This window comes from Daphnia carinata, chromosome 2, assembly GCF_022539665.2.
Source record: "Daphnia carinata strain CSIRO-1 chromosome 2, CSIRO_AGI_Dcar_HiC_V3, whole genome shotgun sequence".
NCBI classification, from domain to species: Eukaryota; Metazoa; Arthropoda; class Branchiopoda; order Diplostraca; family Daphniidae; genus Daphnia; species Daphnia carinata.
The window spans coordinates 4,626,096-4,647,013 of record NC_081332.1 but is presented as its reverse complement, the minus strand read 5'-3'; the positions used below and the strand labels follow the sequence as shown (position 1 = coordinate 4,647,013).

The 20,918-nt window shown below is 39.6% G+C and overlaps 1 protein-coding gene across 1 annotated transcript in view; it reads left to right on the top strand.

Annotated features, from left to right (window-relative positions):
* Window positions 1-20,918, top strand: part of LOC130686968 (homeobox protein cut-like) — a 154,577-nt gene that overhangs the window by 43,671 nt on the left and 89,988 nt on the right. The window contains exon 4 of the mRNA XM_057510128.2: window positions 20,379-20,516. Coding sequence (XP_057366111.1) covers window positions 20,379-20,516 — 138 coding nt within the window. The remainder of the gene's footprint in view (window positions 1-20,378; window positions 20,517-20,918) is intronic.

Sequence of the window (20,918 nt, the reverse complement as noted above, 5' to 3'; positions counted from 1 at the left end):
GTAAAAGCCAAAAGGGAATGAAGGAAAGAAAGACTGAAATTTCATGATGCTGTTTTTGTTGCCGAAGCTTCGAGTGAAATAAATGACTGGAAGGTTTTGACAGGCGGAAAAACGGCTCCTTAAAGAACTAAGGAACGAAAGGGAAAAAGAAATCTATATATTATCTGATAAAAGAAGGATAAAAAAATATATATATATTTTTTAAACCTCGGTCAAGAAGATAAGGCGTTATACACCTCACAAAAGGAATGAAGAAGAACGAAGGGATTATTTGTGGCGATGGAGGAAAAAAGAAGTCGAAAAGGATATTGTACTGCAATAATATCTCGAGAATGTTTCAAACGTTACAACATCCTTCTTTTAAAATACCTTTTTTTTTTTTGCTTATTTTCGCGCCACCTGGATCGGCTTATTTATAGACATTTCCTTCTTCCTTGTCCGATTCTCTCTCCCTTTATTTATCTTTTTTTTTTTTAAATACTATTTTCAATCGAAAGTTAGAGTTACGCAACCGACCTTTTCACATTCACAATAACAGGTAAAAATAGAAAAAAAAAAGGTTATTGTCCACCCTGACAGACAGCGATTGGGCGCAACACCTGTGCTAACCCCATCTCCTTTTTTTTTTTAACGCTTACCTCCACAGCTATCCAAACTTAAGGGGGGGGGGGATCGATTTTGATGTACTTTATGACCAACTACCCTTTTTTTTTTTTTTTTTTGTATATTCCGTGTGTATATATACCTGAGTTGTACAGGGGGGTCATCGTCCAACTGCTGACTCCACCTCGCTGATGGGCCATGTCTCCCCCTCTTTCTCACTAAAACTCGTAAATCAAAAAAAGAGATAATATCAGACTCGAAATGGAGGGGATCTCTACTAACGTGTATTAAACAAAAATTGAAGAGGGGAAGATATTTAGACGCCCTGAAAAAAATAATATTTTTATTGAAAAAAAAAAGGCCGCATTGCAAAGCGCGGGCGGGGGGTCGGGATGCTTTGACGCCTTCCAACTGGTCTCCTCCGCATCTTATCTACACACACACCTTTTGTTATTTAAAAAAAAAAAAAAAAAAAATTATAAATTTTTAAAAAGCGTTCGTGATGCGAATATCCGGTCTGCTGTCAGGGATCACCCCCAATTTTTTAAAAACATTCGTTGGGTTATGATATGACGCACAATTTATAGTTGCCTCTAATCCTCCATGTCGATGTGGATCTCTTTTTTTTTTTCTTCCATATGTCGGATGTGATCCGGATGACTTGTCTTCTACGACGGTTGGGGTAATCTTTCTTCTCGGTGACTTGTGTGCCACCGTTGCTCTTAAATGTCTCTCTGTGGATTAGCGTCGTGTAACAGCGTGTGAACAAAAAAACGTCAGGTCTCACGTCGCGCAAGTTTTCACTCCCCTATTGGAAATCATTCAAAGATGGAACCGAGACGATAGGAATGTTTTTTTTTTTCTTCTTAAGGAAAAAGCGATTCGATATGTAAATAATAACAGACAGCTCACACATAAGGTGCTGTCGATCAAAAGGCTTTTCGAAATAAAAAAAAGAAGGGATTTTTGATGGTAAAAAAAAGAAATGCCTCGATTGTCAGTTAAGTTCTCTGTCATGTTTTGATTTAGAAAAAAAAAAGAATTGTAACAGAGCGGCATTAAAGAGAGGACGGCGGTCCACTTGATGGCAAAAGGGACAGACAGTCTTTCTGGTTTGGGCTAAGAGTGTGGTTAGAGGTTATTTTCACGGTACTTGTAACATGTTGTACTTGTCGGCAAACGAGCTGCTTGGCCGGTTCGTTAGTGAAACACAGTCGCAGAGTGGGGTGGGGTGGAAGCAACACACACAGAAGTAGAGAGAGAGAGAGAGAGAGAGAGAGAGGGGGGGCCAAAAGAGCCTCTTGATTTGTTTCCCCCGTCCACCATATGCACTGGAGTAGGGAATAATCATAACGAACGAAGGAAAGATGCCGGCCACACAGGCAATGGCTTGCGGCTCTTGTCCGCAACCCATTGCCAATAACAAATAAAGAGAAAGTCGTTAACTATCCCGACTCTACGATGCTCTCCGAGTATATACTCGTATCGGTTATTTTTTGTTTTGTTTTGTTTATTTTTATGTATGACCAGTTCCTCCTCCATCTCCGATGTACTCACATACATCTTGTGCGTTATAACAATGGGGTCCCATCTTGTTTGCGCTGTTAATGATGATGGCAAAAAGAAGAAGAAGAAGAAGAAGAAGAGTCTTTTCCGAGTGTTTTTAGACGTTTGTTTTGTTGAACAACATGAGACTTGGTGCAAATAGCGTGGAGTTGTTTATTCGTCGAGGAAAAAAGATTTGTCATAAATGTATTTTTTCCTTTGGCTTAAAAGCTACATGAAACAAAAACAAAGTTGAGATCCATTGCGGGTATTTTAATTCATTCCCATCTGGCGCAATCCATCTCGACGATGGGGGCTCACCAGATCGTCGGATAAAAAAGAAGGGGATCTTTGATGATGATGAAACTGATGGGGTTGTGTGAGTGAACACATTGAACAACGAAGGAAAAAAGCGGTTAAAAATAAATATGTTTTAGATATGGACATAACTCATCATTTCCTTTTCTGGTCCGTCTGAAAAAAATGTTGCGCTTTTTTTTTCTGAGTGAGGTGGGGGGTTGATGCCGCAAAAGAATTGGTTCTATTATGGTTTTGAAATATATATATTTTTTTCTTTTCACACAATGATCGCAAAGCGATCGAGGAGGTAGAAGGGTATCAAAAGATCAGCGGGAGGCCAGCTTCACCCCCTCTCTTATATTTTGGGAAGGTGGTGTTTCATTTTTTTTTTTTCGTTGATTGCCATTCTTCTTCCTTTTCAAGTTTCATATTAACCCGCTTCAAACTGTCTTTTTTCATCGTGGGCTATGTGTACAAGATGTATTTATAGCATTACATTTCAACCTATTTCTGATGGACGGGGGCCGCTTTGGCGCTATTGTTGCAAAGTGATGGCTCAAAGAATAGAATCCCCCCCCCTCTTTCATTCTTTTTCTCCCCCTATAGTTATTATAACGATAAAAAAGAAAGAAAAGAGTCGTATTATTATCACAAAAATATAATAAGCGAGTGCTGCGCTGTCCGTCTGTCAGAAGTCGTCACGAACTAGTCGGAAATTCGATCGATATTTTTTTTTAGGGGGGGGGGGGAGGTCACACTGTTTCCTCCTTCATTAACTCTAATTTTTCACACTTTATTTTATTTTTTTTTTTAAAGAATACCAGAAAGAGATAGAACGTAAATAGAAAAACGATGATTGCACCCACATGTGCAAGTCAAAACTTGTTACTTGTCTCGTTCTCCATCCTGAAGTTTGGTGATCTTTTGACCCTGCTCCCCCCCCCCTCTTCTTCCTCTTCTGTATAGATTATTTAGATATGCATAAACCAAAGAGAAAATGGAGTACTCCATCCTGCTGCTTTTTTTTTGGTGACGTCATTTTTGTCTTGAGGAACCGGGAGGGCCCTCCGGTGGCTGTCGTTTCACGAACGCGTTTCCCACGTTGCTCGCATGAACAACACATGGCCGCTCTGCTCTTTTTATTTTTGTTTTCTCGTGACATCATGCATCTAATACGGTCCCCTTTTCGTTCAACATTCTTTTTTTTTTTTTTTTTCCTAAATGCGTTTAACTTATTAATATACCCGCGGCTGTTTCCACTCTACCTCTCTTATTTCTCCCTTTCTGTTTCTTGTTGAAAATACAGAGTTGACATTCTAATTGGTTTGAAGGGAACCAAAGGCCCCCCCCCTCTCTATAAGCAAGGGACACAACAAGTTGAGAGGGACTATCCATCCTATCGACTGTATAGTTATGACGATGTGTTTCTCGTTTTTCGAGTGGTCTAGTCGCGAACCTGATGTTTTATTTGTCGGGGTTTTTTCTTGTTGTTGTTGTTGTCGGTTCTATCGAATTATCTTCTTTTCTCGTTTGGCTTTATGACACCACTTAACCGATGTTTGCCCTTCGGAGAAGCTTTTCTTGCCGCCGCTGCTTCTCGATCAAGTCGGGCGTAGTTTGAAAACGCTTTTTCGAGTCCCCACTTCATTCCTCGTTCGCCTTTGTGTCATTTCTCGGAAATCTCTCTTTATTTTTCGTCCAACAATTGGTTTTGGAACGACTCTTAAAATATGGGCCAAATGCCGAATCGATCAAGCGTAAAATAAAATAGAAACGAGAGCAAATGTTTTTTGGAGAGGGGGGGGGGGGGGTTGAAAGCGCCGCCCGACAGATGGCGACGTCGGGACTGAAGACGCCGTTCATGTGGTTTTTCCCGCACGTTGCGCAGTTATGCAAACGATGGGAGAAATAAAGACGATATTCAAAGAGTGTCTTTTTTTCCGGAGACATGGCGACTAGTCATGAGCGTTATACTAAGGCGAGCATAAATGCTATATAAGAAAGAAAAAAAAAAAAAGAAAGCCATTTGCCTTTTTGGAGAGAATCTTTGTGTATCTCTCTCTCTACTATAGCTCATAAAATCACGATGTTATTAGCGGGGAAAACGAATATCCATTGTCGTAAAAAATGTGGGGGGGGGGGGGAGAAGAAAACAGAAAAAAAAAACACGAAGAAAAAGATTGCCATTCAGAGACAGTGAAGCCAGCAATGCAATCAGGATGGATGAGAAGTAGTCACAAGAAGCCGATAGAGATAAGAGTGGAGGGGAAAGGTTGATTGACTGAGGACACACGCACAGCAATCTGAAATGGATACAGCATTATTGCGTCTGCTCTTGAGCCACCGAGACGGCATTATTTCCCATGAAATTTTCATTTTTTATTTTATTTTATTTTTTTTGGAATTTTGGTTTTTTCCAGAGAAACAATTGAGCGCCCAGTCCATAAAAACTGATGACTCCTCCCTTTGTATTAATATACACGCTCTAATAAAAAATAAAAATATTTTTTTTATAGAGAGAAAAATTGGTTTCATCTAGGGAAAGACAACAAAAAAAAACGACTCCCGGCTAAAAATAATATGCATTTTTTTTTTTTAAAGAAAGAAACTAGACGTAAAAAAAAAAAAAAAAAAGTTGAAGATGAAAGAGCAAAGTGTCGGTAATAATCGGGAGATGAGGGACGTAGAAGAGAGGGGGGAAAAAAGGTGAGGGCAACTCTTTCTCCTGTTGTTATGTGTCTGCTGTCTTGATGTCTTGGCGTCGTCGTCCACCCCTCGTCAAAAAAAAAAAAAAAAGAAGTTCAAGGTATCAATCAGCAGCGATAAATCCCAGGGCCCCCAAATTATCCGTTTGGAAAAACATTTCTAAAAAGAAAGAAGGGGGAGACTAGCAAATAGGCGAAAAAAGAAGTGTATATCTTCAGCACCTCCTTCCTCCGCCATCAGGGTCGCCGCCAGAAAGAAAACTACCTTACGTGTAATACCGCAGACACACACACCGTAACCCTCAAGGACACCCCCCCCCCTCCGTCTTTTTTATTCTTGACACACAAACATTCAAAAAATAAAAGAGCCTTTCGATTTTATTTTTTTTTCGGCCTCCTTCCGTGTGTGGCCTTACGTGTTGTGGTGGCGCCACAGTTTGAAAAAAAAGAAAGAGACAGACAGGTTAAAAAAAAAAAAAAAAAAAGAGACGAAGGTTGGTTTGAAATATCAGATGTAAAGTGAGAGGAGATGCTCCCGCCGACCGCAATGGCGCCCTCTTTTTAAAATCATGCCGAGTTATCATCATTGGTCGTTTTTTTTTGTTGGGGGTGGGGGGGATAGGTCGATTGAATTTTATTTCATAAAAGTAGAATCAAAAGAAAATACCACGACAAGATTTTGTGGACGAGACATTATATTTTTTTTTCTCACGCAACGAGACACGTCCCACGATGGCCTAACATTTTTCAAAAGATATTCAAATAAAAAAAATGTAAACAGAAGGGAAAAGAAATCGAATTGGACAAACGTCATAAATCGATTGACTGTCAAAGGAAAGACATATTTTTGTTGTTGTTAAGGAATTTCAAAGGGGGTGGGGGGAGGGGAAACGGAACAAAATAGGATTGTTGTTTGCATATTGTTTTTATTTGTTTGTTGTCGGGAAGGAAAAAAAAAACACACGAAGGTGTGGAATTTCCGATATATATTTCCCCGCATCGCGTTCGGCTCGGGAAATCATCAAAAATCAAAGTTGACGTCAGTGTCGAAATCAAACATCCGTCACTGTCGCCGCGGTCATACGTGGCTCACGCAAGCCGCTTGAGGAATGTGATGTGTTGGAATCACACGCAATAATAATACCGCGCTCACTACCGAACGCGGATGTTCGATAGCGCTTGCGTAGGAAGACACAAACGTTACGCAAGAATGGCCCTTTTTTTTTTTTTTCGATTGAAGCCAAGAAAACCGATTTTCTTAGAAACACATCCTCTGAACTGATTGTGTCACGTTCTATATCCTTTTTTTTTTCTTGGTTGTTGTTGTCGCAAATGTTTTCCCCTCCAAATAATGGCTCCCGCTTGGGGTTTTTGACTATTTTCTTTTCTTTTTGTCGATCACGAGTGACTTTTCTGTAGACGATGTGATTTAACGAGAACTGTTTTCTGGAACACAATTTTTTTTGTTTTTTTTTCCCAGCCGAAGTTTGTTTAATTTTTGCGGGCAAAGGAATAATAAAGCAAATGAGTTGTTTGCATGCAACGAATCGCGAACGACGCCCGTTGAATTTTTTTTTTTTCTTGTTCGTTCTACGAGGGGAAGGGGAATTTGAATTTTTTTTATGTCATTGTGATTTTTTCTTTGTATCTCAATTGATCTAGTTTATATTGCTCCCATTCGCCATTGATTTTCTTTTATTTTTTTTTGGGCAAGTCAAACCGTTTAACATTGGCCGATTTGCCACTGACGTCATTTACCTCAAGTTTCAACCAGTTTGCGTTGAGTTCGTGTGTGACCTTTCGTAACCCTCACGCGGTTTCAAAAAATCTGATTGCAAATCAAAAGAGAAAAAAAAAGGGAAGACTCGGACGTCAAACAAAAAAAAATTCTGAATTTTTTTGTTGTTTCTACACAAGAAAAATGATCGATTCTTTTTTTCCCACGTTTGCGTCTCACTGCGAGAGAACAACATTAGAAGCCATTCTTTACGAAAAACATAACTACAAAAACAAAAAAAAAACTAAAAAAACTAAAAAGAAAAGTAATAGAAACGGAATTGAAAGGAAAGAAGAATAGAGTGTACATTTGTACGCATATAAGAAGTAGCGGCTCCGGCTGCCGTCTGTCGTTGTCATTGTTTCTTTTTCCTAGGGTCGTAATTTTATCTTTTTATTTTTGTTGCAGCTAAAATGCAATGCATTGGTTCTTTTTTTTCCAATTCCAATGGGTTGTAATTCTCTAGCGTCTTTTTAATTAGTCTTCGTCGACTTGCTATGCGGTTTCCTGTGTTTTGCAGCATATCGCTCGATCTCATTATACACAGTAGTTCATGTGCCATCTCCTTTGCGTAATGCCTGGCGGAGCTATTTCATCATCGCTCCGCCTCTCAAAGTTATAAATCTCTTGCTTTTCTCTTGTTTGCCTTGTTTTCTATTTCCTGTTTCGCGTTTTCTTTTCTCCAAGTTCGCGCTATTTATGAATTATTCCGCTAAAATTTCTTCAGTGTCAACGACTTCATTCTCGTGACGTCATCCGGAGGAGTAGGTAAACAGTGGCACGCACATTCACCCTCCGCCAATAAAAAAAAAAAAATACAATTGACAACGTTATCTGCAAATGCTCAATTTTTTTTAGAGCAACTTACGCAGGTAGAACAGCCAACGTTCGTGCTGTAACCAATCAGATGAATAAACTTAGATTGAAAAGGACTTGGAAAAAATAAAGCAGATAAAAATAGGACAAGTTGAATGAGTACGATTGCATTATGGCCGTTGTGGCCATATCGATATAGCGATTGTGGCCTTTCTTTTTTGAAAGCGACACTATAAGCAAAAAACGGGGAAATGGAGAACAAAACCAAATGTTTGTACCCGCCAACATTCAAATCCTTTTCATGTTCGTGGGAGGTTTTACGTTAAAGGGGAGAAAGAAAAAAAAAAAAAAAGGGATTTTTATTTTTGGTGAGGGGGGTGTTGTGTTCTGTGTGTCGCCGGGCGGAAATGAAATGCGCGGCGCTCCGGCAGCCGGAACGGGGCGAATCCGTCATGGATATACCCCACCCGACTTGTCTTTCCTTCTCGTCATATTCCACCACCCTATAAAAAACAGATCTAAAACCTTCTCTTTCTTGTTGGGTATTGATAACTGTGTGACTCTATCCAAACCCTATAAAACGTATTGAATATCATCTTTAGAAAAAACACTAATTAAATCTTTTTTCTTCTTTAATAAAAAAACAAACAAAAGGAAATCAATTAAATGTGGCAACCGAATCGATCTGGATCGGTCAATTCTTTCAGTGATTTCATTAAAAAAAGAAGAAGAGGGACGCAAGAAAATAAGAGACGGATGACGAACGATGATGATGGAAGAGTACTTCCTTCACTTCTTTTCTTGTCCCCTTATCTCTATCTATCTTATCTTTCTCTGATTCTTCGTCTTTTTTTTTTTTATTTAAAGAGGGAAAAAAAAAAAGTTTCGAGTTAAGCCAAGCGAACGTTTGGTCGATTCGGTCGATTGCGTTTGAATGGCGTTCCGGCACTGATGTCCATATAGAAACAGACAAGACTTGTGACAGACAGCGGATAAAAAAAAAAAAAGGGAAATGATGGAGAAAAAAGAAAAAATTCTTCCATCTCACATTGGCCCTAATATCTTTTCTATTTATATGTCCTTGTGCGTTCTGTGCATGTTTTCGTCACGTTGTCATTGACCGCTTTTGAAATCATCAGGCACGTGTAAGGGGGGTTTTTGAACGTCCCGCGTTTCCCCCCCTATCGGTTTGGGGCGGTTTATTCGAATCAGATTATTGACCGGCGATGGAGCGAAACGTTTTGCGGTGCAATACAATAAATGAGGGGGGGAAGAGAAAAAAAAAAAATTTGAAGATGAGGAAAAATGAATAAATTTGAGAATTAGAAAAAAAAATAGATGACGTCTATACAATTTTGTAACCAAAATAAAACAACAAGATGAAAAATAGGAGCATTTTCCAATCATTTCGGTGCCCTGCGGTTGATCGCTTGGTTGAGCTACGTATGTTCCTCATAATACACCTGAGTGTGTGTGTGTGTGTGTGTGCTTTGTTGTTGGATCAAGGAGCAGGTGGCGTGGCTGTCGAGCGTGACCGAACGACAAGAGAATCAAACGAAAGAAATTATTTCAGGAGAAAAAAAACGATCGGGAAAATGAATCACGCGACTCTGAGTACCGCGTTCTATACCGATCGTTGTTTGACAGTTTTCTCATTGGCGTCCCTCATTTTCTCCCTTTCTTTTTCAGGGACCGAGTTAAATAGTGGCTCACAATAATTATAGCGATCGTTATTTTTTTTTTTTTGTTTCCCGTCGATTGGAAACCAGTTTATGTCTGGTTGCTGTTGTTTAAACATGAAAAAAAAAAAAAACGGCCATCGGGGACGTTAGGGGGGCGTTATCAAGGGCCAAAGGGAAATGAGAAAAATGGATGTTTATTATGTACGTGTATATAAATATGGCCCTATCGAAATCTATAGAGGCTATATTATCCAAGACACGCATCACAGATGTACTTAAAAAAAAAAAAGAAATGGCACGGCAAGGAACCGTACCGGAAGTCGCTTATTAATGACTCCCCCCCTCAAACTTTCTTGATCGAGAGAATGGCAACCGTGTTAGTAGGGAGATGCAAGCGATACAGCAAACAAAAGGCAAGTGAAATTGCGAGAGAAAACATCACGACAAGTTTCCTTCCAATTCTCGCTTAATAATAACGTCCATAATCACATAAATAATCTCACCTTTTTCGGTATATGGTATCCTTTGTCCTCTCTTTCATATCGCCATTACTCGGTAGCTTACTACTCTCCATCCTTTTTTTTTTCCTTTTGATGGAATTATTTTTTTTTTATTCGAAAAAGAAAAGTCATAAAGAAAATTTTCGGTGCTTTATAGCATCACCGCTATAGTGACGCGCCTATTTTTAATATTAAAACCTTATTTTTTGTATGTGTGTGTTGTTACCGGTACACGTAAAGCAATGGGCGAAAGACTCGATTTCCTGTCGTATTTTTTTTTTCTTTCTCTCTTTGCATGTCTGTCAGTTCGAAGAGATCAAGAAGGAGGCGCTCCTGTCGTCCTTCTTTTGTCATTCTGCACGCAATATTTTTTGAAAAAAAAAGAGACCCCGCTAGCGGTGATAGAAACAGGCCTCCGCCCCCTTTTTTCTTACAACCATAACTCTATTCTTTAAAAGAAAAAAATAAATAAATGTTTACTTCTTATTTATTTATTTATGGTGTTTTATATACGTGGTCTATGACGACGACCTTTTTTTTTTTTTTCATCCAACTTTTGCCGTTGTTGATAACGGCCACTTTGATTGCCACCATGGCGCGCTCTTCCTTCATTTTTATGTCTTGTTATAAAAGTGCGAAAAGGTGGAGGAAAACGGATCGTCATCTCACGGAGTAATTCCGAATGAAATAATTCACAAAAAAAAAATCACACGCAACGGATTTTATATTTTTTTTTGTGGGTGAACGTCATATTTTGGCTTAGAGAACAAAAGCGGATGTTTGATGATGAATAATTGTCATTAGAGCGCGCCAGGATGTTCTCAATCTCTGATCAAGGTGGAAAATCAATCATCCTTTGTTGTTCTTTTACCATGACATTGTGGGATTTTTGAAAAAGAAATATCTAATCAGCACGTAAGGCGAAAAAGAAAAAAAAAGAAACTCGTAACAACAGCATAAGGTCAGCTTTGTGTGTTTGCATTATTCGCTTCTTGAGTGCCGGGAAAAGGGGGCTAAGTGAGGAAAGAAAAAAGACCTATTTCCTGCCCCATTTGCCGGAGGGTTCGTGTATTGCTGTTGAAAGAATATTTATATATCGAGATGTACATATGAAAGGCTGTAATAATAGTTAGCCTATCGTCATCCTCTTTACTGGCAAGTCTGTAGTTGAATAGAGTAATAAAGGAAATGCCGTTTCTTTTGACCGATAACACCGGATCCTCTACAACACGATGGCGTGTGTGTTTTACCAGCTGAAGAAGAGAAATAAATTTAATTCTTTAGTTTTTCTTCTTGTGCTTTGAAAAGAAAAAAAAACTCTCCCCTTTTTTTGGAGAACGATAAAAATAAAAGAGAACAACAACCGTCAGAAGAAGAAAAAAATCGAACAGAGGGGGGAAATAATATAAGAGTTAATGATCTTGATTAGTCACTTCCGTTTGCCGTACAGGTACATGGAGTGCGTGTTGTTTTATCTCGGTGCGATGTGGCCTTTTATTAATGACCCAATTCTTTTCAAAAATTACGTTTTTTTTTGTTTATTTATTTATTTTGAAAATATAAATGCTCTCTTCGACGTTTTTGATGCGAATTTAATAGTACAGATGGAAGGAGGGGGAGGGGGGGAATGAAAATTCCCATTTTATTTGTACCTAATTTCATTTTACGTGTTTCTCCAGTGGGTTTTTCCTAGTCGCCACTCGTTTCCATCGCGCACTTTAAATAATGCTTTATGTGGACTCACCGTGTGCAACATTCACCTCAAACTCTCCTGACTTGTTTGTATATACCTTTTCTTTTTTTAAAAAATGCTATTGCCTCCCTCTTTTGTTGTTGTTTTTTTTCTTTAACAATAAAAAAAAAAGAGCCACTGCAAGACGTTGAAGAAGGAGGGAGAGTCAGCTGGTACACGGATGAGAAGCGTCCGACTGTTGCATAGCATTACACCTTAAAGAAATGGGCAGGAGGGGGTTGCGTGTCCGTCTATAGAGACATGTCCAGTCGGTCATCAGTTTGAAAACGAGTTGGATAGCATCTATTAGAGGGGCTCTGAAATAAATGTCTGCAGGGTTATTATTACTCGTTTTTTTTTTTTCTTGAATTCATTTTTTATTACAAAAATCAACTCGAGAAAACCTGCGGTTGCCATGACAACCACGTCAGGAGGACTCGTATGCGAAGAGACCCTTAAATCAGAGAGAGAAACTTGAGAATGTGTCGATTGTGAAACGTTTTTTTCTGCTTCCCTTTCCAATTCTCCTCCTTTTTCTATCAACAGGTACAACATTTTCTTTATGGGGATGGTTACAGGAGGATAAAGACTATGTTTTCTCACCTGATGCAACAAGTGCACTCACAAGCCATTGTCCTTAACTATTTTTTTTTTTTTTCGTATGTTTCCCCTCTTCTCATCGATAGAGAGAGAGGAGAGAATGACGAAAACCACAAGGTGTTTCTTCTTCTTGTGTTAAAAGGTGCTCATCGAGGGGAAATATTTAGGATGATTGCGACGTCAATCACCTTTTTTCCACACCTTTTTGGCGGTGAGAAATCGATTGTTGCATTTTTTTTTTTTTTTTAAGTTTTCCATTTTTTTCAGCCCCCCTCTTTTTTTGTACCTTTCTCCCTGCGTAAGAAAATCCCAAGAATTCAATTTCCCACTGATATTTATGATGATTGCCGTCGTGATGTGGAATGTATCTCTGATGTGTGTTCCCTTTCGTTATCTTTTCATTTGAATCCATCAAAAAAAAAAGTAACCGTGAAAACAAAAGAAACTCGAATGCCTATTCGAGAAATTCCAGGCCGGCTGCTGGGCACTGAGTTTTCTCGTATTCTCTGAAATAAAAATGAGTTATTTTTGAAAAAGAAGAAGAGAACAAAAAAAGATGATTTTCTCGTGACGAAAAGTCGCCGCTATTGTCGGCGGGAGAGTACGCGCAATATGTTGTTGGATATACTGTACGCTGCTGCCGCTTCTGTTGCGGCTCGTTGCGTGATGGATGACCGCGTTGACGGGAAATGGGTGAAGAACAGGCTCCCGTCCTTTCTGCTTTTTCCCGTGAATCGAACGATCGCTCCAAACGACATGTTTGTTTCTCATCTTATTTCCTTTTCGTTCTTTCTTTATGATGCGCGCAACTTGTCAGTTGACAGAAGGAGACTCGGCGGGATTCTCCTCCCTCACTTTTTTTTTTTTTTTTTTTCGTTTTGAGCAGTGCATCCAAACAAAATGAGAAGCATATAAAAAATGGTTTGAAAATGCAATAGATGAAAAAAGAGAAGGCAATTCGTTATAGAGGCCAACGCGGAAGAAATGCTCTTGTTCAAGATCATTGCGCCGGCTGCCCGAGCTTGACGTAATGTGTTCTACATTTTCTGTCGTATCTTTGGATCAATGTGGATCACGTACTGTTTCTAGGCAAGAAGAACTCTTTTTTTTCTTTCTTTAGAATAAATGAAGATTTTCTTTCCGTAAATTGTGTTGGACGTAGTGATGGAAGTGGGTGTGTGGGCGGAATTTAACCAAATTTTCCACACGAAATGTAGGTCGAACAGATGACGCGATTGCTCACTTTTGTCCATCGCAGTTTACCTTGATGATGAGAGTATTTTTTTTTTTTCTTAGACTGAAAAGGTTATTTACCCAGCTGGATCATCCACTTATAGAAAAAAGGAATAAATGTTGAAATGTACACGTACGCCTATTTTATTCACAGAAATTCCAACGATTTTTTGGGAGACATTTTATTTTTCAAATCTTTTTCTTCTGTCTGTTTTCATAATTTCTCGCTTTTTCAATGCAATCATTTCTATAAGATTGCGTCAGCGTCACGTTTGCTGTTGCAAGGGTAGCATATAGACAATTCAATGATCCGAGACGTATTCATACCTTCCTATTCGCTTCTATACCTTTTACAAACACACACGTATTTTTATTATTAATCGCCTAGTCATGATGAACGGATCCGACTCCTTTTTCGTGAAATCATTTCTAGCATTCGTGGAGGTCTTTCACAATCTGTCCCGGCTGATCAATGTGTTTTCGGGCCTTCAAGAATCCGACACAAATATCCGTGTTGCTATTTCTTTTATCGTGACGACGAGGACACACAAAAACTCGTCATAAAACATTTGACTAAGACGTGGTAGAGAAACCGAACGGACTTGGTGGCAATGATGACCAAGTATGGCGTTGTCTAAGTGCTTGTGTTAGCTGTTGTGTGCCCAGATGTTTGATAGGGCCAAGACTGTTTCACATATTTTTTTTTCCTACTTCTTTCCATCTGGAGAACCTGGAACAGGTGGGAAAAATATATTTAAGAAAAGAGAATTGGACAACCCTTTTTTTTAATACCTGGTCTTTCTTATTCGTTTTCGGACATTTTAAAATAAAATGAGGTGGAGAGAAAAAAAAAATGGGCCCTTCGTATTATACCTGTCGATTTCTACCACGTCATCGTTGATCTTTGTTACGTGTTGGCTCGAAAAGCTATCGCCCCTTCGAGTTCGGCAGTCGATGACTCAATAGATTCACTCGAGCACATCACTCGTCGCCCTTCACCTACCTCTCCCTTAAGAATAAAAGGTAGAAAGGTGAACCTTTTTCGACCTGTCCGACTTGCCTACACCGGCACAATGAACGTGTTCAAGTGTTTTCTTTTGTCCCTCTTTTTTTTTCTTTCTTTTACGGTGGGTGCTAGAGCCTGTTGTGTTTAGAAACGCAATATATACAGGATTCTTTAGAATCTATCATTGGTCACGCTCGTCGCAGCAAACGAAACAATTTATAGCGGTCAATTTTTACATTAATCGAATGGTTTTAAAATTGTTTTTTAAAAAAATTTATGTTTGACAACTTGATTTTGTTTCTTACCTCCTGTTGCGATTATTCGAAACTAGTCAACAGTAATCCTTTTCTTCGGTGGGATGATCTGCTTTGATAAAAGAATTAGAACGGAAAAAGGGACAACCGGAGAGAGTTTTTTAAAACTTGTTATGCAACGTCATCATCGAGGCAAAACAGCCGGACAACGAGACGGACAAAAAAGTTCACACTGTTTGGAAGACTTGTTGAATCCACGCTGAAGCATGTCGAATGGTCCCTCCGCCTCTTGGACATCCTCTTGTCCTTTCGTTTCTGTCGTCTGCTAACCAAACAAAATCTGAAGAGAAAAACAAACTAAAAACGACACGAAATTGACTAAAAAACAACTGAATTAGTGAACGAAATTGTCAATTGATTTCTCTCGTTCCTAAAATCGTTAAAATACGAATTCCCGTGAACGACGGAAGATGTTTTGAGGAAGTTTGAACCGAAACCAATATCGATCGGACGTGCTATGCACTTTGCACCGCACATCGAGTAGACATAACAATCACATGCCTTTCGGCTGATATGCCATTTGTTTTGTGCTCTTTCGTTTCTCCACCGAACTCGTCGATAAATTGGGAGGCCGTGTACAGCCCAAAGCTGTCTCTCCTCTTTCCAAAACGTGTACGGCTTGAAATATGGATTGTGCACCGTTGTTTCTGCAGTTGGTAATAGTTCTACACACTTGTATCACAGAGGGAAACTAATAATCAATAAGGCAATAGGTATCAGCTTATAGCCCAACGTCACGCAATCAGCCCTGATGCCTACTATTACATATAGCCACAGGTGCTTTCGTCTTTTGTTTTGTTTGCTCATGTATTTATTGATGGAATCCCAAACTCAGCTGCTATAAAAAGGAAGCAATCCTTTCACGTTTACTTTTCCTTGTGTGTAGGCAAAATGGACTTGTTGATCCAATTTTTCTATTTCCGGGTTTTTTTTTATTCATTTCGTCTGCGACACATTCCAGACGTTACATTGCAATCGTCGTCTGCTTGATAGTTATTATCAATAGTTAAGATGGCGTCATCATCGATACTTAAAATGGCGCCATTTCTGCGAAAGGGGGATGAGTTTGCATAATGACCACCTCCAAGAGGGAGGGTTGAAATTGTTGTTGAAAATGTCCTTGACACGCGCCCACATGTTTGCCAGAGCTTAGTCATTCGAGGGGGTTAAGATAACAAAAAATAAAAAATGGCGACCGTCGCCATAAAAAAAGAGAGCAAAATGCAAACCCTTCCTCCTCCATCGACTTGTTTGTCGTTTCTGATTTTGTTCTGCATAAATTCGAACCCTTTCTCCTCAGAATCTATTGTCAATTGGCATTTTCGCGCCTATTGTTTCAGTGTCGCTTGACGAGTCTTGACGAGAACATGTGAACTGTCTAGAATGTTCGATCGTCGATCGTCAAGTGTTCAATTTTCTTTTTTTGTGTGTGTGTGTTTCTGTGTGTGTGATTGCAACAATTTCTACTTAGCGACTATGTGTACAACTAAGTGCTGTGAGCGTCTCGAGTCAGCAACTCTTGGTGAAAAGAAACAAACTGAACAAAAGTTATGTCCGGCGAGGTCGTCCAGCCCATTGGACTCCATTAAGATCCATCAGCGTGTGCGCCCATCCGGCAACCCCTACCATTCGTTTGTGGTAAACATCTAGATATATTAGTCCTACATCAATGTTTTTATTCGATGTAAATGGATCTTGCGTAAAAAGATATCCTCTTCAATTTGAATCCAATATTTTTTTATTAAGTTTCTTGATTTCTCATTTTTTTTTCACGCATTTCGTTCCCGCCTTTCAAATTCATAGTTTTCTTGGATTCAATTTCATCAGGGCGTTAATCTTGTTTTTTTCATCGTTATGTCTTTTGATACATTTCCTCTAGATTGAAAAATATCATTTACGCAAACGGTGAGGCAAGGGGATTTAGTTAATTTCTTTTATGCTAAACGAAAGAGTGCGCGCCATTTTTCGCTGTTGTCACTGAAGCAACATCGTTATCTGTTCTAATTATACAGTTTGGGGGGGGGGGGAGGTTGTCTCGGCATTCACTCACGTAGTCATCACTGCCTTTTGTTCTTGTGACTCGCTTTTTGTTAACGGTCGTGTGTAGTCCTTATTAGATTTGGCCTATTTATAACATAGAATCAACCCCATTCCTCGTTTTCTGAAATCCGGCAGTGTCTTCGCCTTTTTTTTTTTGTTCTCTCGTCAGATGGAAGGGGGAAGGGGTTGATAATTAAAAATGTTGGTTAATGATTGAATCATCATCAGACTGTTTCCAAACTTTTTGCAGCTGTTCTATACTGACGTGAAAAGGGGGGGGGGGAGAGAGGAAGTTTTGTAGCGACTCATCCGGCCCGTTCGAAACAAAAAGAAAAAGGCTGGCGGAATTGTCTTCTTCGAATCGAATATCGTATCATTTCATATCTTTCCATCTCATTTCTGATGGATGAATAATACAAAAACACAAAAGGGTAGGGGAACGACGACGAGAATAAACGAGCTGAGCTGCTTTGCTACTCTGTCATTCTATGCCTCCCTCCCCGTCTCTCTGTTCGACATAGTAAATATACGATTCTTGGGCATCATCAGTTCACAGCCGAAAAGATTCCCAACAGACTGTGCTGTTGCACTGTGCCTTGAATAAATGTCACTGGAACAAATGGATTCAACATCCGGCCTTAGTTCTTTTTTTTTTCTGCTGCCTCTTGTTCACACAGTCCCGCGCGCGCAATTCGATTTGCAAACAGTTGAACGCGTTTCCAGTCGACAAAAGATGATCCCTTTTTCTTTTCAATGCGATGAGGGGGGGGAAAACAAAAACGCATCAAGAGATAGTCGATCATTTATTTGATTGCATTTCTTTTGTTTTTTTAGATATTTTTTTGATACGCTCCCAGTCGGGTCATATCCAGGACTTGTTTCTAACCTCCGTGAATGTTGTTTTTCTCTATATTTTATAGTCTATTTTGACCTCCCCAAACAGCTAGTACTTCTCCGTTCTCTTGTGTTGTATCTACAGGCCAACATCTCTAGTCGGTAAAAAAAAAAAAAAAAAAAAAAAAAAACTGGCCAAGTCGATTGAGAGTGTAGCTTCACTTATTTTTCTATCCCAACTCGAAAGAAAACGTGTAACATGTACCCTGGGTGCGATCGTCTCGATATGGGGGCTACGTAGCCTCTGTGTGTTTGTATTATTAGGAGAGTTGGAAGGAGAAGAGAAAACTCTTTTGAGACGAACAAGAAGATGGAAGTAGAATAAGGGGAAGAGGAGGGTTAGTGGCTCCCCAGATGGCCATTGGATGCGTCATTAGTCGGCTTCAGTATTGACCTAACAAAGGTCCTCGTTGATGTTCTATACTCTACTAGACATGCATGTGTATACTCTGTTGGCTGTTGCCTGGTGTTGCCTGTCGATCAGAGCGTCGGCACCCCTCGGGGCTGAATATTGGCCGCCCATCTTTTCTTTCTTTTTTTTTTTTTTGAACTGTAATGTTTCTATAACGCACACATCTGTTTGTGTGTGTGTGCCGGTGTAATTTCTGCGTGTAACGTCGATGAAGAGGAAAAAAAGGGAATCATCACTTAGAAATGTTAGCGTTTGTGTCTGAACCATCAGAGGCAATCGACGTTTCTCCCTCTCGTTTTCTCTTTATCTCACTATCCTCTTTATATCGACTATCGATTCAATCCCTCGCGGACCGCTAGTGAAGCGCCTAATCGAATAAAACTCTGTTGAGCGTCGACTATGAGTCTCCTCGAAACTACCAATCAGCCAAGAGTTTGCCGTCTATCTCTTTATCTCTTGTATATTCCCCCCTCCTCAAAACAGATGGTGTGTTGTGCATTTGTTGATAGACAAAGAAGGAATAGTTAATACAGTTCAAAGTTGATGTCTTGCAAGAGCCCTGCATTTTGCTTCACAATTGACTTTTGCGCGTTTCTAATTGCCCGCCTTGTTCCCGCACAATTTTTCTTGTGGGATAAAGATGCGTGGAACACGCTCTGATGGTCACGTCTAATAGCTAAAACGAATTACAATCGATTGATCCACACCTTGGAGAGGGTAAATTCATCCATTTTCGGGTTGTACTTGTTGTTAAGTGCGTTACACACCTGACGATCTTTATCATTAGTTTTTTATAAATCCAATGAGGGATGAGACAGCAACCACCAAAGTAATTAATAGGATTCTCTGTCGTCGATCCTTTTTGTGCTATCGGTGGCAACTGGATGAAGGAAGCTCTTCTGCCTCCATCCTTTCATGTGTTGATTGCGCAGCACCAAAGATCGTTGGTTTGGTAACAAGTTCAATTGCTTTTTCCCTTGACTACCACCAGCATTCATGCTACTCCCCTTTTTTTTTTTTTTTTTTTTTGTTTTTGTGTCGAGATACACGCGTTCGGTTGAATTGCACTCGCTTGTTTGCTCTTTACCCAGTGAAGGCAATTTTGAGCTATTGGAAATTAGATCTACTGCTATCGATAATATCCAAGTCTGGCTATTTACATGGATCAATATATCTGATCGCCCCTCTTTTTTGAAAATGGTCGATACACATACACAGCACGCTTGTTGCGCTGTCGCACCCCACATCCAATACACCACCCTATTATTCCTTTTTCTGAATCGCTGAACGACGTTTTGTTCAACAATGGCCGTGTGTACAACAGCAGCGACGCTCTCTTTCTTCCTCTGTTGCTCTAGACGTAATAATAGCTGCGGTCGTAACCTGTATATTTTATGTTGAATATTATATCTAATACTGGAACATGTGTGCGAACCCCGTTTTCTCCAAGTCTTTGATGCACCTTAAAGATCCACAGGATGGAACCCTTTCTCTTTTTTTTTATTCGACTATTTTGGCTATTGAATTGTATGGCCCGTCTTTTTTAATATTTTTTTTTTTTTTTTTTTAAAGATATTCACGAAAAGGCATAAAATAGGAAAACAGGCAATGGGGCGTGTTTTCCTTTTATTTCCAACGCGAAAACATAAATCGTTCGTTTTCCCTCTTATGTGTTTATTTCATTGCGCGGCAAGCGAAAAAAGAAAAAAAGATGAGGGGAAATATGAGGCAACAAAAACGTTCGGTGCCTGAGGAGAGACGGAAACCCAGCAATTAAACATGCAAATGCTGCGGGATCAAATGCCCCGGCCAGCATCAGTTTTTTAAAGTAAGGGGGGAATATATTCAAGTACATCGTACGTGGCATTTTCTTTCTCTCCCCCCCCCCCCCCCATAGTGTCTGGGTGTCTTGTGTGGGAGGGTTAACACGGAGATTTACAACTGTACGAGTGTGTTGTCTCCGCAATTTAAAGAGTGCAAACGGCTTGAAAGAATATGGCCGATTCCCATCGTTTTCCATAAAACTTCTTTTCGTTTACGAGCAAAAAGTACATGGCCATCATCTCCATCGCGAATGATACGCGAAGAGAAACGTGGGACTGCTAGAAAAAAAGGGATTCTTTTGAAAAATATATTTGTTTGTTTGTTTTTTTCGAATATTAATTGCTGTTAATAAATCATAACATGCTAACGTTTGGTGTTTTAAATTTTCATTTCAGATCCGGTTCCTCTATTGGAAATGACCAATGGGCTGCAGGCCAAAGCGGCCCGGATGCAGGACGTCGATCTCGAAGTGAAGCAGCTGCGCGAGACGTTGGCCGAGTACAACGAGGAATTCCGCCAAGTCCGCAATCAAGGTAAGCGCAAAACATAGAAATACCTCTTCTTTTTGTGTCTCTTTTGTACGGTTTGCTCGTTCCATCGTCCGGGGGGAGGGGGAGGAATATGAAATGATAACGAGTCGAATGTTTAGACAATAAGAGTCGAAACGTGACGAAATATCTTTTCGTCATCATCGAGCCGTGGTGTCTGTTGATGATCGTATTTATTTTGTTGTCGGAATGAAATAGGCAACGGTTTGCCTATTTTATTCGAAGGCGTCAGATGGTTGTCGATGAATCTTTTGAATCATTTTTTGTTTATTTTTTGTTTTCTTGTTTGTAACGAAACTGAAAGCAAAAGTCCACGTTTAAATTTATTTTTTCTTGTTGGTGACTTCCTGTGTTTTCCAGCTCCAAGAACCCGTGTCTGAAATTAGA